Below are 21,467 nucleotides of genomic sequence, written 5' to 3' on the forward strand. Positions count from 1 at the left end.
TTGGTTAAACAAACCTTTTATTCTCTTTCCAGGAACTTACAAGCAGCCATTGGAGCCTACTATGATTTTGAGAGTCCAAACATCAATGTGCCCTCCATGTCATTTGTTGAAGATGTGACCATAGGAGAAGGAGAATCCATCCCTCCTGACACTCAGTTTACAAAAACATGGAGGATACAAAACACAGGTAAAACAACTCTTCTTGGCTTCTGTCTTGCTACTGGTTGATTAGTCCCTTCCATAATATAATATAATATAATATAATATAATATAATATAATATAATATAATATAATATAATATAATAATATAATATAATACTGTTTTCTTTAAGGTTAGTCAGGAGAATTTTTTTAAAGCAAATATGCAAGAATGTTTTATTGTTTTTTCCTTAACAACATTTTTCATAGCAGACAGTAATAAGTTAAGAATTGTTCTGTAGGAGTTGAAAATGTTTCTTTGATTTGCATGTGAATACCAGTGTCTGCAAATCAGCTTGCCATGGCAAGTATCCTTTTCCTCTAGCAAACATAATGATCCTCTGCCCTCAAGCTTGGAGTGCAGGAGATCATCTTTGCCATTGTGCTGCATTACAGAGTTTTTCCAAGTACTTTAGCAAACATGGTGCAGTGGAGCTCTGTGTTAGATTGAGTGGGGACTGTCTTTAATCTTATGCTGTTCCTTTGGAGATGCTTGAAGCCCCACTGTTTTACTGAATCAGAAATACAGGGTAATGGTGACCACAATTTTTTGTTGGCTAACAAGGCCAGCCAAATTTATGGATTCCTGTTCTTCGGAGCCCTATTCAGACATTCAGACATTCAGCCAAATGTGTGAGAGGCTTGACTGTTAAATAGAGTCATTGACAATCCAAGTCTGGTAGTTCTAACATATGTGGCTGAATAATGGGTTTCCCAGATCTTTATTTTTATGTACCAAATGCTGGAAATGTGCTATTTTTGTTGCATGTCTGTATCCATGTTGCATGCTATGTATCCAGAGCTGGAAAGTAATAAAACTTTTGCAGAATTTTAGCACTTCAGAGTGTTAAGCTTACTGACACATTCGTACTTCAGTGTGAATTACTTGTAAAATTTTAAGTAATGTAAATATTTTATTAAATGTCCAAGTCAACAGCACAACAGATTTGGGCTGCTGTTCTAGAGTTCAGATGAACCCTGGAAGTTGATATAGTTGACACTTTCTTTAGCTGCAATTAGAAACAGATTGGTGAAACTGTTGGGCAAAGGCATAGGCTATCTTGTTTGGTTCAATAACCATTTTTTAAGGATTAGAAAGGAAGAATAAAAAGAAGTGTGGGATATGCTTGATTTTATTTCCCTTGTCTGTTTGGAAAGCAGTTTATGGGTGGGGGAGGTAATCACTGAAATCAATGGCAAGGGGACTCTTAAAATATTTTAGCTGCAATAGCCATTGTGAAATAGCCTTATCTCAAGAGTTTAAATAATAATACTATGATGAAACTTTGAGAAGGGATGAAATGAGGTGAGATGAACAACCCTTGGCACTAATCTACTGGGATATAATTATGAGAGGGAAATGAGATCTGATGCAAGGAAATAGTTCTGCGAACAAATATTGCAATGACAGGATATAATCTGTATTGTTGACCTATGTATCAGTGCTTTGATTATACACACAACTTTTGTTCAAAATAATTCCAATAGAAAAAGTCTTTTCATTATATTTTCACACAAAATGCAGGTTTATCTTTATGGTGTCTGCTATGGGGATTAGATTTGGCATAGTAGGAAAAAAATCTCAAACTATTCAGGTATTTCACAGATTCCCAGAGCAACAAAATGTTCCAGAATTAACATTCAGAATAAATGGACAAAGACATTAATGGCTCTTTTTCTAGCAACTCATCTGATAATTTTCCTTCTCTTAAAAAAACCCAAAACAACACAAATCAGATTCTCATGAAATATTTTATGCGTGTTAGTGTCTGGTTTACCAGAAAAAATGAGTGTTGAAATGTTTCCCCCTTTGACATTGGGATCGGGGATTTTGATAGGGGAAACAAAATAATAAACTCATAGCTTAAATCAGTTGATGTCTATTTTTGGGCACTGTATACGGAGATGGGGCCTTAAGGAGGATAATTTCTGATTTCTGTGTGGACTAAACATTACTCTTTTTCTGAAATAGTTGTTCTTTTTCCAAATGTCTTCCCACTTGTTAATCTTTCTTAGTGGCAACCTAGTTTATTCAGTTTTGATGCTTAGGTCTCTGCAGAAGATATCATTGTTTTGCATTTGTTTCAATGTATGAATTAATTCAGCATGTCAAAGGACTGAAATGGTTCAAGATTATGTCTTCTTGCCAGGTGAAGCAAGGAATCTTAATGGCACTTGAATAATCCTTGATTTAAATGAGTTATTTCTGGTTATGAATGAATTCATTCAAGAGTTTACTTGAAGATTTTTGTTGCCTTAAATAGCAAACTGTTGGATACTTCATCCAGTTGATGAACAGAAATTCATAATATTGAAAAAAAGTCTGGCAAGTTTTTTCTTTCCCCCCATAAAATACTAGTATGCGCCTGGTTTGTATAATAACATTCTTCTCTAAAAAGCAGTAGATGGGGGAAATATCCATGCTTCTCTACAGTGCTTTTAGTTGTTTTTTTGTTATCCTCCTGGAGATCAGTATGCCAATACAGAATTGCTTTCTATCTTCTTTACCTACATCCTTCCATTAACATCCAATTTAAAGCCACACTAAAATTCCCTCTAGTGTTAAAGAAAATCAAAATAGATTTTTAAATGGTGAATTTTTTTGTTACTTTGTTGCTCTGAGAATACAGTGGTACCTCGGGTTAAGAACTTAATTCGTTCTGGAGGTCTGTTCTGAACCTGAAACTGTTCTTAACCTGAGGTACCACTTTAGCTAATGGGGCCTCCCGCTGCCGCTGTGCCACCGCCGCTGTGCGATTTCTGTTCTCATCCTGAAGCAAAGTACTTAGCCCAAGGTATTTTTTCTGGGTTAGCGGAGTCTGTAACCTGAAGCGTCTGAGTCACCACTGTATATTAGTATACAGACATAATTTAAACTATACCATGCTACTTACTGATTAAAGTAGCATCAAATGATATCCTTATACATTGTAGCTCATGAAGCAAATTGTATACACACGTTACTCAAATATATTTTAATGATAATGATAATAATAATAATTTTTATATTTATACCCTGCCCATCTGGCTGGGTTTCCCCAGCCACTTAGAAGAGCACTAAAAACAATAAAACTTCAAACATTTAAAACTTCCCTAAACAGAGCTGCCTTCAGATGAATCAAGAGCTACTGTGTGTCTTTTCTAGGATCTAATCTTAACGCACATTGCAGATGCATTGTACTGTTTTGTTCCATAATTACTTAGAGCTGGGAATTATCTTCAGTGGAGTTAAACTCAGAGCACATCAATAAATTTCAAAAATATATTTTTTATTCAGTAAACTAGTAGAATTAAGAACTTGGGCTTTCAGTCATCTAGTTGTTTCTATGTATTCTTTAAGTCTATCCAGTCTCTTGTACCATCAGTGTGGTGAAATGGCTGGAATTTAAATAGTCTGCCCATGCCATTATTCTGTTAGTTGTTAGGATCTCTTCCTTAACTTTTTCAAAGTCATATTCAAGATAAGCTGAAGCATTGGTTTTCAGTTCCACTGCGATGGGTCAGGTGCAGCGTTCGAAATTAGCCAGGTGCCAGGCTCATTTTTGGTCTGGTGCAGGTCCAGTTGTGACCACGTGGAGGTCTCTGGATGCCAGGTTGGCAACTGGGGAAAGCAAAATGTCACCTAGAGAAGAATCAGAAATATTTTAGTTGAAGTTTGAATTTGTTTGATTCTGCATTGTGTTATTTGATGTTTTAATGTGTTATGAACTGCATTGAGATTTAATATAATGCAGTATAGAAATGAAATGAACAATAGCAAGCATCACTGGGGGGAAAATGGCACCTAGACATTCCCTTGTGGCAACCATAACCCAGGTTTAAGGTGCCATTTAGCAATAGGATTATGTTTCTGAGTTTCTAACACTGGGTGGGATAAATGCCACTTTTTCAGCTTGTAATTGCTACTTTATTGCTACATTCCTTTCTTTAGTTGTTGTCCTTTAAATTTGAGTCTTGAGCAGTCTGTTACGACTTGCAGAAAACAATGGTAAAAGGAAAACGAGACAACATAGTCTTAAAGTTAAAACTGAGAATTTGTACATTATTTTAGAGCTACAGGTCTCTGTATGTAAGTTCAATTCATGTGAATATGCTACAGGTTCCCTTCCTTCCCACTTGTATGTTCCCAGTATTTCCTTGTCTGGTGTCCTCCAATCATACTTTGCCACAGTATCTGAAGTGTCCGATTATTGTTAGTGCTAACCAGAGTGAACATTAGTTCCAACCAAAATTGCCCCCAAACTAGTTTTTGGAAATTCATTTCAAGCCATGCTTTCAAACCATATTACTGTTCATGCTAATCACAAAATTAAGTTCATGGTATTTTCCTGGTTTTCCAAATCACTTTGTGCAGTGTCAGAAAGTGATGTTTGAGCCATAGTGCTTACTATTTGGAATCAGTATTTTTTATTGTTGGACTACTATTCTTAAAACTGAGACTTTGAGAACAACAGCAACAAAAGCTTCATTCAATGGTTAATGGAAACAGTCATACACCACATAGACTTGCATGCTCTTAAATTATAGCTGTTGGAATGCTGATTTAAATTCTTAGAGAGCCTTGGGGTTTGTGTGACAATTCATGTTAGAATTTGAGCAGAATTTTCTCTCTGCTCCTGAAAGTAAGGGTGAATTTAGGCACATGTATTTCACAACAAAGCAGCTTTTTCTGAATTCATGAATATGTAATTCATGTCCCTACCATATATTAACGTGTATATACCAGTAGTTAATGTGCATAACAGAAACATGCCTTTGAATGGCTGCACAGAAGGAACTTTCATCTGTTGCATTGGTGACATGTCTTGTTCATGGACATGTGTATCAATCAGTTCATGATTGTATGCATCCGAGTCAGTCATTACACTTAGCAATGAAGATGTGCAATACAACTTCCTTTTACTAAGTGTTTACAGATGTTTACGCTTGCTTGATGGGACGACACACAATTTAATGATAAATGTGCTATCTGTTAATGACCATGTTATTTAAGTAGCTTCTCCATTGACAAATGCTTTAATGTAATCTTCACTGAATCTCAGGGACAGAAGCATGGCCTCCAGGTGTTTGTCTTAAATATGTCGGCGGAGACCAGTTTGGCCATGTGAACATGGTGATGGTCCGATCATTGGAGCCCCAGGAGATTGCAGATGTCAGCGTACAGATGTGCAGCCCTAGTACTGCAGGAATGTATCAAGGACAGTGGCGAATGTGCACTGCCACAGGACTTTATTATGGAGGTAAGTGCCACCTTCTCATAAGACTCTTACTTGTGACATTTGAGCAGTCTTCTGTGTTTCTGGGACTGTTGTGAGAATAATATCTGCTAACCATTGCAACTCTACTTGTTAAGAGAATTCCAGAACCGAGTTCAGACAAGTGTTACTTTCCATATAACATTTTGGACCCAACAAAAACCCCTCACATTGTAGCTATCTTTCAGGAAACAGACAAATGAATGTAAATGTTTCCTTTAAAGGTGGCAATGGCCACTGGGCCTTTTGAAGTGCTATCTGCTGTATGATCCTCCCCGCCTTTTGGCAAGTGTGAGACAAGGATCACTGTCAGTGTGTTGCTGAAGATTGCTTCCTTAAAGAGGGCATTGCAGCCCCTTGTAGGGGGGCAATGCACAACATGAATGTTTTGTTTTTATTTTTCAAAACACAGATCCTACCATCCTTCTGAGGAACTCAATATCATTAACGAACTATTTCAAAATATAGAATAACTCCTAAGTTATGGGAAACTTTGCACATCTTAAAAAGTTACCTTTCATGGCAAAGAAGCAACAACCACAAACAAACCCTGAATGCAACAAAAATTCCATGTAATTCCAATACTCTTTTATAATCCGGGACACAAACCATTTCAAGTGTTTGAAAAGTGGCATGTTACAACTTCAGGTATTAATTGTTAGGTTGATTCACTTGTCTGTTTTACTGTGTAGCTAACATAGGAGAGATGGAACGAAATATATTGAAAGAACACTGAACAGAAGCACTTTAAACTGCAACATTAGTTGTAGATACAACTTGTGAGATTTGATTGCCAATTTTTCTGTTTGTTTTTATTTCCTGTTGATGATTGGCATGTTTAACAACTTTCACCCCCAAATGATGGTATTTCTTTCTAGTGAAAGATGTGACTTCCACTGAATTTTCTTTTTTGGAGCCTTTTTGTATAATTCTTTTCATGCTTGGGAGTGACTAGAATAAATACCAAGATTAACAGAAGGTGGCAGTATTTCACTATCTTCAAACTTTCAGAATGCTGAATACTAAAACATTCAGGCTGGCTTTGAGCAAACAACGAGCCCTGTTGCAATACCTCCCATGTATTTGAAATGTGGTCCATATTGATATTACAAGGATTTGGCTTTTTTGTTTCTTATGTTTGATTATAAGCATGTTGTAAAATCGCAAATTGTATTTTGTGCTGACCCAGGTTTCTCTTTCACAGACATCATCTGGGTGATCCTCAGTGTGGAAGTTGGAGGACTTTTAGGAGTAACGCAGCAACTGTCATCATTTGAAACTGAGTTCAACACACAACCACATCGCAAGGTAGAAGGAAACTTTAACCCGTTCGCCTCTCCGCAGAAGAACAGGCAACCAGATGAAAACAACCTAAAAGACCCTGGGGGTTCTGAGCTAGACACAATCAGCAAAAACACGTGGGGGCCTGCTCCTGACCAAATTGAACAAGATCAGACTGAACTGTCACAAAACTCTGTAAATCTCTCCCCCAGCAGTCACTCGAACAACTTATCAGTAGTGACATACAGTAAGGTAGGTGCCCTGGGGGTACAGGAGAACGGGGAGGTCATGAGTCCATGACCTGTATTGTAATGGTCCTTCCTTGCAAATTGCATGACTCCCCCTTGTGCCTCTGTACACTCCGCTTAAAAGGGCCTGCATTTGGCTGTTCATCTTACAAGTCCTTTCACTGAATTAAAAGCAAGCTTAAAGAAGACTATTTTCAAATGCTAAAACTATTTTAACATTCTGTTAAAATAACATTCTTCAAATGCTGCTTGCCGGATTTGAGAAGGCAACAATTTACAAAGCTGCTTTTTTAAAGTGCACTTAAAATTGGAAGTATGTTAGGTGGTAAGTGCTAAAAATGTAGTCAACCAGATTTGGAAGCTAAAAGAATATTGATCAGAATATGTTCCAGGTCTGTGCAGAGTGTGGGGTAGCCAGGTACACTTGCCCCAAGCCTTGCGGGGCTAGGTTGGTGGGGGGCGGGGCTTTTTTGTTTGAGTTTATAACTTTATTCTAATAAGACTCCCACCCTGGGCCTCAGACAAGCTCTGCATAGACCTGATGTGTTCACTTTTCATTTCCCTTTTTGTTTCTGCTTTACTTCAAATCATTGCTTAAAATAGTTAGATTCACTTGTTGCATTTTGTTCTGATTTCATTGAAAACATTTTGCTGCCTTTTGCATCAAAATATACAGCTACTTGTGGAATCATAGTTTACATAATCCAGTGTGGTGTAGATGGTGTTTGTTTTTCATTTTCCACATGGACAGGTCCATTCAACATGTTGTTCAGGGCCCTGAGGCAATTGCCAGTTGGTGTAAGGTTTAAAATAGGATGAATAAAATGTATTGAGCAGCTAAGGTAGAAGGAAGACAGTTGAAGCAGATAGTGTACTGGTAGTGTGTGACTAAAGCTACTCTCAAATGGATTGGATAAGGGTGAATTCAAGTTATGACGAAGAGAGAACATTTCTTGATGCAAGTGATGATTGTATCTTGGAGCAGTTAGTCATAGAATCAACAAGAGGAGAGCCAGCAATTTAATCCTAAACCATGTCCAGGTTTCTATGGAAGATATAAGTATTGTTGAAATACGTAGGCTGTGGTCACACTTTCTTTCAAACTCAGTGAAAAGTTGCTCCCAAGCTCCAGTACAGTCACATTTACTTTCACAAGGTGGAATTGCTCAGTTGGTTAAAAGGAAGTTAAGTGGTGGAAGGATCACATCTTTTTACCAGGGTGCAACACCCCACCTCCCCCCAAAGTCCATGTTCCTTTTGAGATAATCTGCCAGGAGCAGCGTGTCACTAGTGGCAAGGATCAGAGCTTTGCACTCACTCACATACCATTCAGACATGCATACACTCCACTCACCCATTCAGTCTTTCTCACAGTTGCATGTGCTACCTGCATTTATCAACAATCACACCAGCCCCACAGTTGTTCTTTATTCTGTCACTATGGTGCACTTCCTGTAGGAGACACCTGAAACATTTAGTAATAGGACATTGAAGACTCAGCTTACTCACAAACCAAACTCAAGCAAAATGGCAAATGGGGTAAGCCTCTAGAGGCCAGCAGACAGATAGGTGACTAGGGAAAATGAGGGGCATGGAAAGCTATCACTAGCTTATACTATATCCAATATCAGAAGCACAGCCTCTGAATATCAGTTCCTTATGTTGAATACAGTGATTGGAGGCATTATCAAGTTTATTCAGTACAGAAAAATGAAGTTTTTGGTATTTTGTATTCCTTAGAGGCAAAAAGTAGCAACAAAATTGCTTGACAATAAATTCTGCTTTGCAATGCAGGAGTTTGTTATTGAATGCTAACATTTTGAAGAGTGAGTTGGCAAAAATCCCTTCCGGCCTATTCTCTTTTAAATGATATATCCACCGAATAAAACACCCTTCTTTGAACTCAAAGGCACCCTATTATTTCATGCAGAGGGACTAGATAAGCATTTGTTTCTGTGACCTCTCTTACTCTGTAGTGCTTAATATTTTTTCTGTCAAAGCTTAGTGACTGGTCTGGGACCAGCAAATAAAGCATTATTGAAGATAACCAGATTTTGATTTTATCAGTAATCTGAATGGGAGACTATATGAAGGCTTGTGTGTGAGAGAAATACTTCAATACTTTGGTGAAAACCCACATTTTCACCCAAAAAACTCCACAATCAAATCAATTCCATAAAATTTATGTATGCTTAAGTATAAGATGAAAGTTAAATTTGTACAAATATTTACCATATACGGGAAATTTTCTGAATCTGATCAATATTGCATGTAACATCTCCTTTACATAGTAAATATTTGTCACATTCACTCTTTCTCCCAATAAGCCCAAAATGGAATGGCTTAAGTTTATATAATCTTTTTTAAGCTGCTGTTTTTATGCCTGCAGCTGCGAAATTGCTCAGCAAGAACTTATGGGTAATAAAGCATGTTTTTAAAGAAAGAGAGCATGATATATAGAAACTAAAATCTAGCCCTTGAGCAGGAATTATATTTGCTCTGTGTATTCATTTCAATCTTTATTCTAAAATTTTATTTCTGAAGAATTCCTGCTAGAATCAACTGGCTGAATTCACTGGGTAGTCCCCACTCATACTGTGTGCTAAGTATAAAGGTTCCTACATTGATAGGTGTCTGTATGCAGCTTAAGGGGACAACTTTAAAATGTGATTTTTCTCTGCCTACCCCCTAACATTCTGAAGTGGTACAGTACAAAGAAGGAAGTATGTGCTTTTTCTGAACATGTAGATCAGCTCCTTGTTTAAATAGAAGAACAGATGAATAGTGGGAAAGAGCTTTGAGCTACTGCATTATATTTGTGCAGCATGCTTTGAAGGGGAAAAAAACCCTGTTTGTGTTGAGTTTACATAAGTGATTCAAAAGAGCTTTGGGTAGTTTGGAGAAGCACTGACCAGGAACGGGCCAGGAAGTGATGAGAAATAGAGGACGATTGAGTAGTTCTATCTGAGGCTGCCATCAGTGTAAACTGGAAGACTTCTGTTTTGTTTTGCAGCCATGCATCAAAAGCTGATGCCTTAAAAAATAAATAAACTGTACTTCTATATATTCAAATTACACCACAAACTAAATAAAAATAAATCCAATGATGTTCAACTCCAATCTTTTCTATATTAGAGTGATACCTAAACTTTGAGAGAAACTTAAGTTATGCTGGAATTACGTTTCCCAGTTAACATCATTACCAACAGTAACGTTAAGAGCCGGTTCTTACCCAAAAGTTTAAATGGGTAGTGTTATCATTTTTTACTAATTGAGAGGCACATCAGGAAGTCAGTAAGAAAACTACTGGGATAATTCTTTTTATGGAGAAACTTTTGCACTACTAGAGTAAGCATTCCACAGTAGAAGAAGGAGCAGTATTTTCCAGATTACGGATTACTTCAGAACTTGGTACCATCAAAGCACAGACCACCTAAAGTGAGGGTCACCAGCATGGTCCGTATTGGTGCCCTGGTGCTCACAAAGTCCTTCATTGGCATCGCTGGGCAGGATCACCAGACTCTGAGCTTTTATTTTTTTTAAAAAAAAAGAAAAAAGGGTAAATCTCTAGTCCTCCTAGAAAGAAAGTTGTGAAGCAAATGTGCAGGTACCATTCTAAGCAATTTACGTATGTAAAATGAGCTCCCATCTGTCATTGTTTTTAGCCAAAGAACAAAGTCAGAGTTGTGGTTGATAGGCAAGCTATTTGGACACCAAGCATTAGGAATCCCTTGAGTCCTAAAGAGTTGCTCTTTTCTCCTCCTTCTTTAGTTCGCTTTTGCAGCTTCTGTCTTATTTTCCTGTCCTTGAAATCTCCATAGCTTGCCTTTTGTTTACCCCTCTAATTTATGCCATGTCCCCCATGGCAGCCATGTTGTGACTAGCAGCCACAGCACTCTCTCAGAAATCAAAATGTGCCCACTGGTCTAAAAAAGTTGGCAATCCCTTGCCTAAAGGATGTATCCTATAGCAAATGAAGCTGCTTATAGCTACAAGAGTCAAGCGTGTAACTGGCTATCCTCTTGTTATCGCCTCTGCTATTAATATTTCCTGGGTATATCTAAGAGAGATCTTATTTGCAGAATGCAATGCAACACAACTGATTTCCAGATAATAAGACTGTGCAATAAAGGTAAAGGAACCCCTGACCATTAGGTCCAGTCACGGACGACTCTAGGGTTGCGGCGCTCATCTCACTTTACTGGCCAAGGGAGTTGGCGTACAGCTTCTGGGTCATGTGGCCAACATGACTAAGCTGCTTCTGGTGAACCACAGCAGCGCACGGAAACGCCGTTTACTTTCCCGCCAGAGCAGTACCTATTTATCTACTTGCACTTTGATGTGCTGTCGAACTGCTAGGTTGGCAGGTGCAGGGACCGAGCAATGGGAGCTCACCCCGTCACGGGGATTTGAACCGCCGACCTTCTGATCGGCAAGCCCTAGGCTCTGTGGTTTAGACCACAGCACCATCCGCAGATAATAAGACTGTGCAATAGTGACTGACAAATAACGTGTATGTATATTGCATATAAGAGAAAAGAACATGGTAGTAGAGCAGATGCTTTGCGTGCAGAAGGTCCCAAGTTCAATCCCTGGCATCTCCAGCTTGGGCTGGGAAGGACTCCCTGCCTGAAACCCTGGAGAACCACTGCCAGTCAGTGTTGCCAGCACTGGGGCTAGGTGGATCAATGGTCTGACTTGATATAAGGCAGCTTCTTATGTTCCTATATTTCTGGAAAGTTTATAAGGCCAACTAAAATATATCAGTCTTGGATTTCACTTCCCCACCATCCCTGGTGACCTCTTAAGAAAAAAATGCAGTAGCTTCATATTAGTAGGGGTTCTGGTAAAAAATATCCATAAATTGCTATTGGGTGCTTGGTCTTTCAGAGCCTAAAAACTGAATGTTGTCCTAGCATTTGAAATGTATGCCAGAGGTGAGTTAAGGTAGAAAACAAATATGATGATGCCATTTGTATTTTAGAGGAGATTTATTTGAAGAATGCACTGTTTCAGAATGATGCTTTAGTAGAGTAAAGAGTGGCTGAAACATTGTGGATTGGAAATGATAGGTTTATATGCCTCTTATTATATATGGTCATAATTTAGAAATTAATTTGTGCCTGTTTTACCAATGGTGGCCAGCTAATGAATAGCCATAATTGAAAACCTGTAGAAGTGTGGCTTATATTAGTGCTGCCTACCTTGGTTTAAGTCATGTGATGTTGGCTTATTGCAAATAGGCTTTTGAAAGTTTATTGTATGCATGGTTTGGAATGTGAAGAAGGTCAACTCTGCTAATACTGCCAATTCCGGCTTGCCACAAAACATGCATGAGGTCTGCAACTCAATATGGCATCTTTGACTGGGGAGACAGAATCAATCTTTAAGCCTAGTGAGCAGTTTTGTTTGTGCATAAACCGTTGGGGCTAGGACTGTTTTTGGTTCATGAACATGAGCTTTAAAGATTTAAAGAGCCATGTAGGGAACTTAATTGCATTGTTATAGCATTCCAGGAGTTCATTATACCAAACCCCTTGAAAGTATTTAATATCCCAAACTGGAACTTCAATGATTTTGTCAGTGTTTTAGATTCCTCTTTGGGCTTAGTATGACAGGTGGCAAGGGAATATGTTTTGACTGTGTAGACATTGAAATGTAGCATTGAAATGCAGAATAGAATAGAATAAAATAAAATGAAGTGAATTGTATGACCCTTTGTAAAAAGTGATAAATGGGTTTAGTACATAGGTTGATTTCATACCCTTGGGATGTTGTGGTCACATTGGAACAGACATTGCTTAGTTTATTCCCCTTTCTGAAATTAATTTTTGTCTCTAATTCTTTTCCAGGGTTTTCACGGTCCTTATCCCTTTGGACAGTCTTAAAAACAAAAACGGGTATCGTCGAGAAGAGAATTTGACAAAGAATGGACTTGGGAGGGAGGGGGAGTTCTTATGGCTTATAGAAGATACAACATGAACCCCCTTCTTGGTCTCCATATCCTGAGATAAGAAGAAAACAAACAATAACTTAAGACTAGTTGTTTCCAGAAAAAAACAAAACTAAAGTATGCATGTGTGAATGCTGAATTTCAGGAGTGCTGTTCAGTGCTATGAGAGAGAAAAATACACCAATGTTTTGTTTAGAAGTCATTGTCACAGTTAATTAGGTAGCCTAAAAGAAATTTTTAAAAAAAGATTAAAATGGAAAAGCCATCTCTTTTTAAAAGAAATTATTTTGCCTACAGAGAGGTTGTAGTCTGAGCAAATGTTAATTTTTCGTTCCTTGTTCATAACTTTTTTAAAAAGGGACAGCGTGCATTTTTATGGAGATGTGCTTGCTATGAAATGGAAGCTTGCTTAGCATTTTCTTGGTTAGTGCAGCTATTTGTTTGTCAGATGGTATTAATTTCTAGCTTGATCAATATCCAGATCCATAAATTTTAATGATGTCTTTTTCCCCCTTTCTTTCTTTTGGTTATTTGCCTTTATTCTGCTTTTGGTATCATTCTTCTGGGCATGGTGTGCATTAGTCATCTGCTAGTTCTTTTCTGTTTGGTTGCTCAGACCCAGTTTTGCCATTCGTTGTGCAGGGCAAGAATGTCAAGAGGGTAAAAACACTGAGGTGATGCAAGAGGGGTGTCTTGTGCTTTGATTGTGGCACATGCTCTTATTTAAATTCCAAAGTTTGCCCTGGACAGTTAGCATATTGAAATATTCCCATGTTCATTAATGTACGGTAACTGTCTTTGAGACAGCTATGCATGTATATGTCACTTTTGTGCCAAGAAGAAAAATTATTTTTCGGAGTGGTAGAGCACCAATTATTAAATTTCCATGACACTTCTAAGATGTAAATTTCACATCTTCTGTTTTATATTGGAATGATTACTTTGAGTCTTCAGTGATAAAAAAATAACTAGCTTGTTGGCAGAGACCAAATTGCTTTGAACATATGGGAGAAAGAAGAACCATCAGCAGCCATTCACAGCAATTCCTTCTGCTTATCAGCTTGTTTGATCTCTGAACACTTTGATTTATAGACGTGTGTGTGTGTGTGTGTGTGTGTGTGTGTGTGTGTATGTGTATGTATCAAGGGTGTGGAACTGTTTAAGATTTAACTGCGTATAGCCCATGAAGAATGATAGCCATATAATTGAGGCCAATCTGTCCAATTCCATAGAGAATTAGCAGAGCATGGTCTCTTGAAACTCTTGGGTTTTGCATCGGTTCAAGGAGGAGGGGGGTTCTGTCTAATTCAAAAACTTGAACTAGGCCACAGCAGCCACCTGCCAAAGATAGAATAATATGCAATGCCTCCTTCCTTTCATGTCACTTAGAAGATCAAACTCCCTGGTCTGAGATAGTGGAAGTATGAGTATGTACTGATGGGGGTAATGCAAGGCCTGAAGTAACATGCTTTGAGCTACCTTGTTGGTTTGATTTGCATACGAGGCCTTTGTATGCTTCTGTATAGCTGACCACAACCCTGTTTCCCATCAGAGCGCGCGCACACACACACACACTACTAGGATCCTAGTAGGCACATGTGTAGGTATTCAGTCTTCTAGGCCAGCTCAGCATCTAATTTGATGTTTTCACTTTTGAAGAAGTTGTATAATTTTTTTGCATCCCAACTAATTTGAAGAGTATAGTTTATCTATGACCATAGCCATGAACACTGGGAGAAATGATTGCAAGGGATTCATCTGAGAGGATAAATTATGGGAGTGTAGAAACTATGGAATGCCTTCCTTTAACTTTCCCCCAGCTTGGCTCCCCAAATTCTTATCTTAATCATCATAAGCAGCATATTATTCAGATGCAAAATAAGGTGTAGAAACTGATTATGTATAGCATTAGTCACGATTATTGGTTTTATTTATTTTTCCTGCTCTGGGCAAGCAACTTTTTTGATACGCAAAGAAAAGACTGAGTACACTGTATGGTTTTTTGAGATGAGTGTGTGTGTGAGAGAGAGTAACCTCTGGTGGCAACATTGGAAGTCAATGGCAACAACTGGCAGCTACTATGGTAAGCTAAGTTAAAACAGATTCAGTTTTCTCTTTAGACCAAGTTAGGTATTCAGAAACCTCACCATCCAAACTGTCAAACATTGTGGAGACTTTAGTTTTTTCATAGTGCAGAGCAAAAACTGATATTTACTGCCAACTACTGTTCTTTTACAGCAAGTAGGGATGACGATTTCCTGTAAGTCATCTCAAATACTATCTCATCTTTTGAGTGCTGGTGACTTTTATGAATGAATCAGTTCCACTGAAGAAAGCAGAAATCACAGCCAGGGCCCAGCTTGGTTGCAGTAAAAGTAGTCCTCTTTACTGTCACTAGTTTCTGAGATCTTTCTGGGGATAAACATTCCTCTCTGGGGGGGAGGGAGGGATGATCTCTGTATAAATAGTTACAAAGGGCTCATACCTGTTTGCAGGTATTTTGATTTGAGTGATAATCCCTTCAGTGATGACAATGGGAGGATGTTTAAAATGCTCACTGTTTTGTGTCTCGTTTCTTTTCTCAAATATTCTTCTCTTTTTACAATACCTCCTTTATTACTCATGGAGCTTCTTGGAACTCTGATTTTAAATTCATTAGTTTTTAATGCATTTTTGATGATTTTGGAGCCACTGAAATGGCGGAAGCCAAAATCATGTTTGCTTGGGAGCAGCACTTTCAGACAGCTAAGGAGAGCAAGACATTTTTGTGCCTAAGCATAAAGGTTTGATTTTCACAAATGCATAATACTAGCTTCATAATTATCAGGGGAAGCTGCCACCTTTCCCCCTTTCCTCAACAGATGGCCTATGGCTTCAACAGCATGGGAAGCAGAAACACAGTAGATGTAGCTTTGCATAGCATGGAGGTTTAGTAATGGGGGGTGGCTGTACCTGCAGAATAGCTGAATGTCATAAAGGCACAACCCCTTTGTGAGAAAAAGGTGGCAATGCTAACCAGTGCCTAGGTTTAACACACAACACTTCTGTACAGATATAATCACATGTAGGGGAAACAGTGTAGACTTCTGAGTGTGGAAGTGGCATGGGTATTTAGATTGCTTTGTTGCAATTACAGGAATCAGAGAGCCACTCATAGCTTTAAAATGCACATATTGGCAAACACTCTTACCCACTTCAAATATTATCGTGTATATGCCTCTCGTTCCCTCTTGCATGATCTGTAAAAATACGTTGTGAATAAAATAACCCTTTTTACCAAAGTGATACTGCTTGGACATGGAGGAAGCTAAGCATTGCTTGACCCCTATCCCTGTTCCTGAAATGTGACTGATTCTTGCTCCCCCAAATTTAGCTTGCTTCATGTAACAAGTGTGGTTGCCTCTGGCCATTTCCCTAGTGGTTCTCATTCTGGAAGAAATGATGGATTCCCGAGGAGGAAGAAGTAATTTTAATTTAACAAAGGGAAGTTTGGATTTCTCATTTGTTTGCAGCGTTCTTTTTTTATTTTAATTTTAATGCAGATTAAACTGTAACCCAAGCTGTTGGGTTTGAAAATGTGCTGGCAACCTCTGCATCTGAAAATGTGACTGTGCCTGGGAGGCAAGAGCACCCAGTCTTCTCACTAGGAAACTGAGCTGGCTTTGAGCCTTAGTGGGTGCAAGTAAGCTCTGTCTCTGTTTGGGGATGGGTGCTAAGCCTGCACTGTCAGGTTGGGCCTGTGTTGTTGCTCCTATTTGGGGCAGGTGAAAGGTGTATCCTAAGGCCTCAGGGATTTGGGAATGTGTATTCATCCCACCCCCCAGCTGCAGATGAGTGCGTCTTGAATCTCTATAGGTACAAGTGTAGCCGGAGAAGCCTGGGGCTAAGAAATGCACGCTGTCCCATGTCTGGGTTTCCATTGTTTTTTCTCTTGTGTGAGTGAGTGGTTGATTCTGCAGCCTGTCTTTATTCTCTCTGGGGGGAGTGCATGTGTAGAGCAGGATGTGTGTTGCTTCATTGAGTCTGGGAAGAATCCTGTAATAGCACATTGTGGGGGAAAACAAAGATGCTTTTTCCTTAATGTATAAATGAATATTTGTATGATTAAATTAACACAAAACAATCTTATACTTGAGTTTTTATTGAATGACCAAAGCTTGGACCTACAGTGCCTTTTCGTGGTTTAAATGGTTCCCACTTTACTTTCCTTCTTTCCCATTTGTCGGGGAGTATCATGCAAGCCAGGACTGAGCTGAAAACTCTGTGCTTAATAAAGGAAATAAAATGAATTGTGGTTAGGGTGCTGTCTTGTGCCTTCATAGAATCATAGAACTGGAGTTGGAAGGGATCCCAAGGACATCTAGCCCATCCCCTACAGTGCAGGAATCACAGCTAAAGAATCACTGACAGATTGCCATCCATGCTTAAAAACCTCCAGTGAAGATGTATCTGCCACCTTCCAAGGTAGTCCGTTCCACCGTCGATCAGCTCTTACCTTCATAAAGTTCTTCCTAATGTTTAGTCAATATCTTCTTTTTAAAAAAATCGAAACTATTTTTTCAGGTCCTATGCTAAGTTTGCCCTGTCCTCCATATGACAGCCTTTGAGATATTTGTAGATATCTAGCATATCACCTCTCAGGCTTCTGTCATCTAGGCTTAACATACCCAACTGTGACAACCGGCTTGGTTTCCAGACCCTTTAACACCTTAGTCCCCTTCTTCTGCACACATTCCAGCTTGTTCTGACTTGAAGATCCAAGTCCTGACTTGAAGATCCAAGTCAGGGGCTTGTCAGGTTGGCACTGACAGCAAGGGGCATACTTCAGTGCTCAAATTGTTCCTTTGTAGCCACATTCTTTACCTGCTCAACACTTAACACTGCATATGATGTCAGGGATGGGGTATGATTTGGGGAAAACATCTTCACAGGATTAATTTGGCCCATGTTCTGGAGGTTCCCCACTGCCAACATAGCACATGGTTCTCACCATTTGTTTGTATACATATATACAGCCTTTCTCTCCACCCACCCCCCAAAATATTGCAATACATACAAGTGCCACGAAGCACTTGTATTTAAAAAATCTGTGTTGAAACTGATTTCAGCATAAATTACCATAACCTTTTGGATTAGAAATTAAATTTCTGGAGAAAGTGATGAATTTTTAGCGAGTCCTTGAAGAACCACCTTGAACGTCCCTGTTCAATGACTGTGTCACACATTTCCACATGTAATTGACAGGAGACTTGGGCCAGGCATGACTCCCTTGCACAGCTACTGTACTTAACTTTTCAAAATGGCTGCTCCCTTAGAGTGTGTGATACTAGTATGCATAATGTGATCATTGGGGAAGGGCTGTTAGCCTTCAGATCTAATGCCTGATCCCCAGCATCTCCAGGTAGAGGTGAGAGATAAACCCTTGCCTGAAGCCCCAGAGAGACATTGGCAATCACTGCAGAATAGGTTTCCCAAACTGTTGCCAATGAACTACCAGTGGTCCATGAACTTTCTTCACGTGGTGTTTGGATTTGTACTCCTCACACTGAGTATTCATACTGATTTTTTATTGTGTTTTATTGCTTTCATTTCATATATTGTATTTTATTGTATTGCAATGTGAATTCTATGGAATTAGAATGACTACAACCTACAGAAATATCTTTAAGAGATCTGCCAAGACCCTTAGCTATTTTCAAGTGATCTTCTGAGAGAGAAGCCTTGTAAAAGATGATGTAGACAGTACTGAGATGGATCACTCAGCAGCCTCACTCAGCCTACCTTCCTATTATAAAAAGTAAATTTTTTTACAATTGCCTAGATTTGGCTATTTTGTCAGGGAATTGATATCCCTCCCAAATGTATTTTAAATGTGTGGTGTTTGGATTGTTTGAGATTTCTGCTTTCTCTTCCTCCCTTCACATCTACTTGTTGTTTACTTTTGAGGTTGTTTGCCATTGGGGCTGAGACCTGTCAGGAGCTCATCAAGGCAAGGCAATCTGCTCACACCTTCATTATAATGCTATCTTTGAAGCAAGCAAATAAATTGTGCCATCATTATGATGCACTCATTATAAATGAAGCAATGTGCCATGACTTTTTACGTGGTATATGCCATGGGTGTGGTGCAGCAGTCAGACGCCAAGTCAAATAGTTGTAGAGCTGAACAATGTAAGAACTTTTGCAAACACCTGAGAAAATTTAAATATCAAAATATGGTTCATTCAGTTTTCCGCTTCAAGCAACTTAATGATTGATGCCACCCATGGAGAGGAAGAAATTTAATGTAGCTGGCCTGTATATCTGTTCCTAGAGTTACCTGTGCCAAAATCCAGAACATTGATCCATAAGCAAAGCTTATGCATCCTACAACTTCAATAAGATTTTTTAAAAGCACTGAACTATAAAATTGAGGCTTGCTTTAGATGGTAATTACAGATAAGAACCGTTCAAAAGCAAGGTTCCTCTTTCCACCCAAACTGGACTGTGCCGCTCTGATAACTGAACAGAATACACTCCCAGTAGCTATTGTAGAGGAGCCCTATTTCTGCAGGTCGAGATAGAAGGTGTTTGTGTCTGCATGCATGCATTTTAAATATTGAAGTATCTTGTGCATTTGTTGCTTATTTTCAAAAACCACTTTTAAGTATTCAGAAAGCATGTGGTGCATTGTTTCCAGGATTGTACCACTTGGACATATGGAACACATACATATACATATGGAAGATAATACATATGGAAAAGTTCATATTAAAATTTGTTGAGTCAGAGTGGAAACCAGGCTAGTGCCTCTTGTCCTAATGTCCTGGTTCTTCATGTGAATGAAACCTTATAGAAGAGCATTCAAAAGCAACTTCACCCCTTCTTGTGGGTTAGCTAGAGGAGGATCAAATGACCTGGCCCAGTCTAGGTAGAATGGTACTGGTTGAATTGCTGTGGTCTCTGCTGTTCTTAAGTAATCAGGATGCTTTTCCTAGACTCAAAAGTCTTCTGGGTAAAGGTGAGTTCTACAAGAATCATTGTTAGGAACATTGTTGAGTAGAGCAAGGGTTAGCATATTTAAACTCCATATACTCCCTGAAATGTCAGAATGGAACAGATTTCCACAACAAACAAGACCACAGACACCCATGGGTCCTTTGATCCTCCTCTAGCTGACCCATAAGAAGTGCATCATAGTGGCTGCTGCAAGTAGTATTACGCTTTAAGGAACTTCTCTACAGGCAACATGGTTTACTATGCGTGCCCTTTCTACTCTGTCAAGTAGACTAGACTGAGATAACAGGCAAGGCACTAAGGTCACTCACTAAACCAAGGAAGGTTTTTAACCTCATCTACATCTAGGGACGCGGGTGGCGCTGTGGGTAAAAGCCTCAGCGCCTAGGGCTTGCCGATCGAAAGGTCGGCGGTTCGAATCCCCGTGGCGGGGTGCGCTCCTGTTGTTTGGTCCCAGCGCCTGCCAACCTAGCAGTTCGAAAGCACTCCCGGGTGCAAGTAGATAAATAGGGACCGCTTACTAGCGGGAAGGTAAACGGCGTTTCCGTGTGCGGCTCTGGCTCTCCAGAGCAGTGATGTCACGCTGGCCACGTGACCCGGAAGTGTCTCCGGACAGCGCTGGCCCCCGGCCTCTTGAGCGAGATGGGCGCACAACCCTAGAGTCTGTCAAGACTGGCCCGTACGGGCAGGGGTACCTTTACCTTTTACCTTTACATCTGGGGCAGGCAATCTTTTCTTTTTGGCAGATCAGATCCTCCTTTTCCCACCTCTAGACGGAAGAATTTGACAGGGAGGTGAGGTCACCAATCTGCCAGTGACATGACATCATAGTGATGTAAGGTGACACCATACCTTGAAACATGGACTGTCAGGACTTAGAAGCGCAGCATGGGGCTGTGTGAAAGCACTGCAATATATTGCATGTCGCAGCAGAATACTGAGTGGGGGCTGGCCCCGCCCTTGAAAATGTTGGGAGTACCCTTGTTCCCCCCCCTCCCCCATCGTGCCTCTGGGTCTGCAGGTTGCACACCAGTGGTGTGTCTTGCTCACTATTGTCTCTGCTGACTGTCTGGTAGCAGCTCATCAGGGTTTCAGACAGAAGCCTTTTGCAGCCCTACCAAAAATGCCAAGGATTGAATCTGGGACCCTTTGCATAAAAAAACACATGCCTTACCACAGAGCTTTTAGCATTTCTCAAATTTGTAAAGGTATGGCCTTCCTTTCTTCCACCTCAGGGGCTCATCTGGAAGTTGAACTCAGGATCCCTCTGCACCCAAGGCACTAATTATGCCACTAAATCAACAAGCTAGGCACAATTTAAGTGTGCGTTCTCCAACCTAAGTAAATTGAAAAGCTATTTTGATCAGTCTTGTCAAGAGTTGATAGAAAAGCCTATGTTTGTTTGCTTTACTACCTGCCCTTCAAGAAAGGTCTCGGGGCAGGTTACAAAATGATAAAAGAATAGAATACAACAGATAATAAGTGATGAAGATAACCAACTGATAAAATCATAAGTAGAGAGTAGAAAATAACTG

At 39.5% G+C, this 21,467-nt stretch overlaps 1 protein-coding gene across 3 annotated transcripts in view; it reads left to right on the top strand.

Moving 5' to 3' along the window:
- The window catches only part of ILRUN (inflammation and lipid regulator with UBA-like and NBR1-like domains), a 31,834-nt gene extending 14,775 nt beyond the window's left edge, over positions 1-17,059 (top strand). The window contains exons 2-6 of one of the 3 annotated variants that reach the window (XR_014512572.1): positions 33-187; positions 5,242-5,439; positions 6,659-6,987; positions 12,836-14,634; positions 14,717-17,059. Coding sequence is in view for 2 of the 3 variants with exons in the window: in XM_083445915.1 (XP_083302041.1) it covers positions 33-187; positions 5,242-5,439; positions 6,659-7,035 (730 nt within the window). In the remaining variant the exon portion in view is untranslated. Of the gene's footprint in view, positions 1-32; positions 188-5,241; positions 5,440-6,658; positions 9,031-12,835 lie in introns of those variants that run through there. The other 2 variants (XM_083445916.1, XM_083445915.1) reach the window with 2 other exon arrangements.
- Positions 17,060-21,467: the final 4,408 nt, after the last annotated feature.

This window comes from Podarcis tiliguerta, assembly GCF_965153285.1.
Source record: "Podarcis tiliguerta genome assembly, chromosome: 6".
NCBI lineage: Eukaryota > Metazoa > Chordata > Lepidosauria > Squamata > Lacertidae > Podarcis > Podarcis tiliguerta.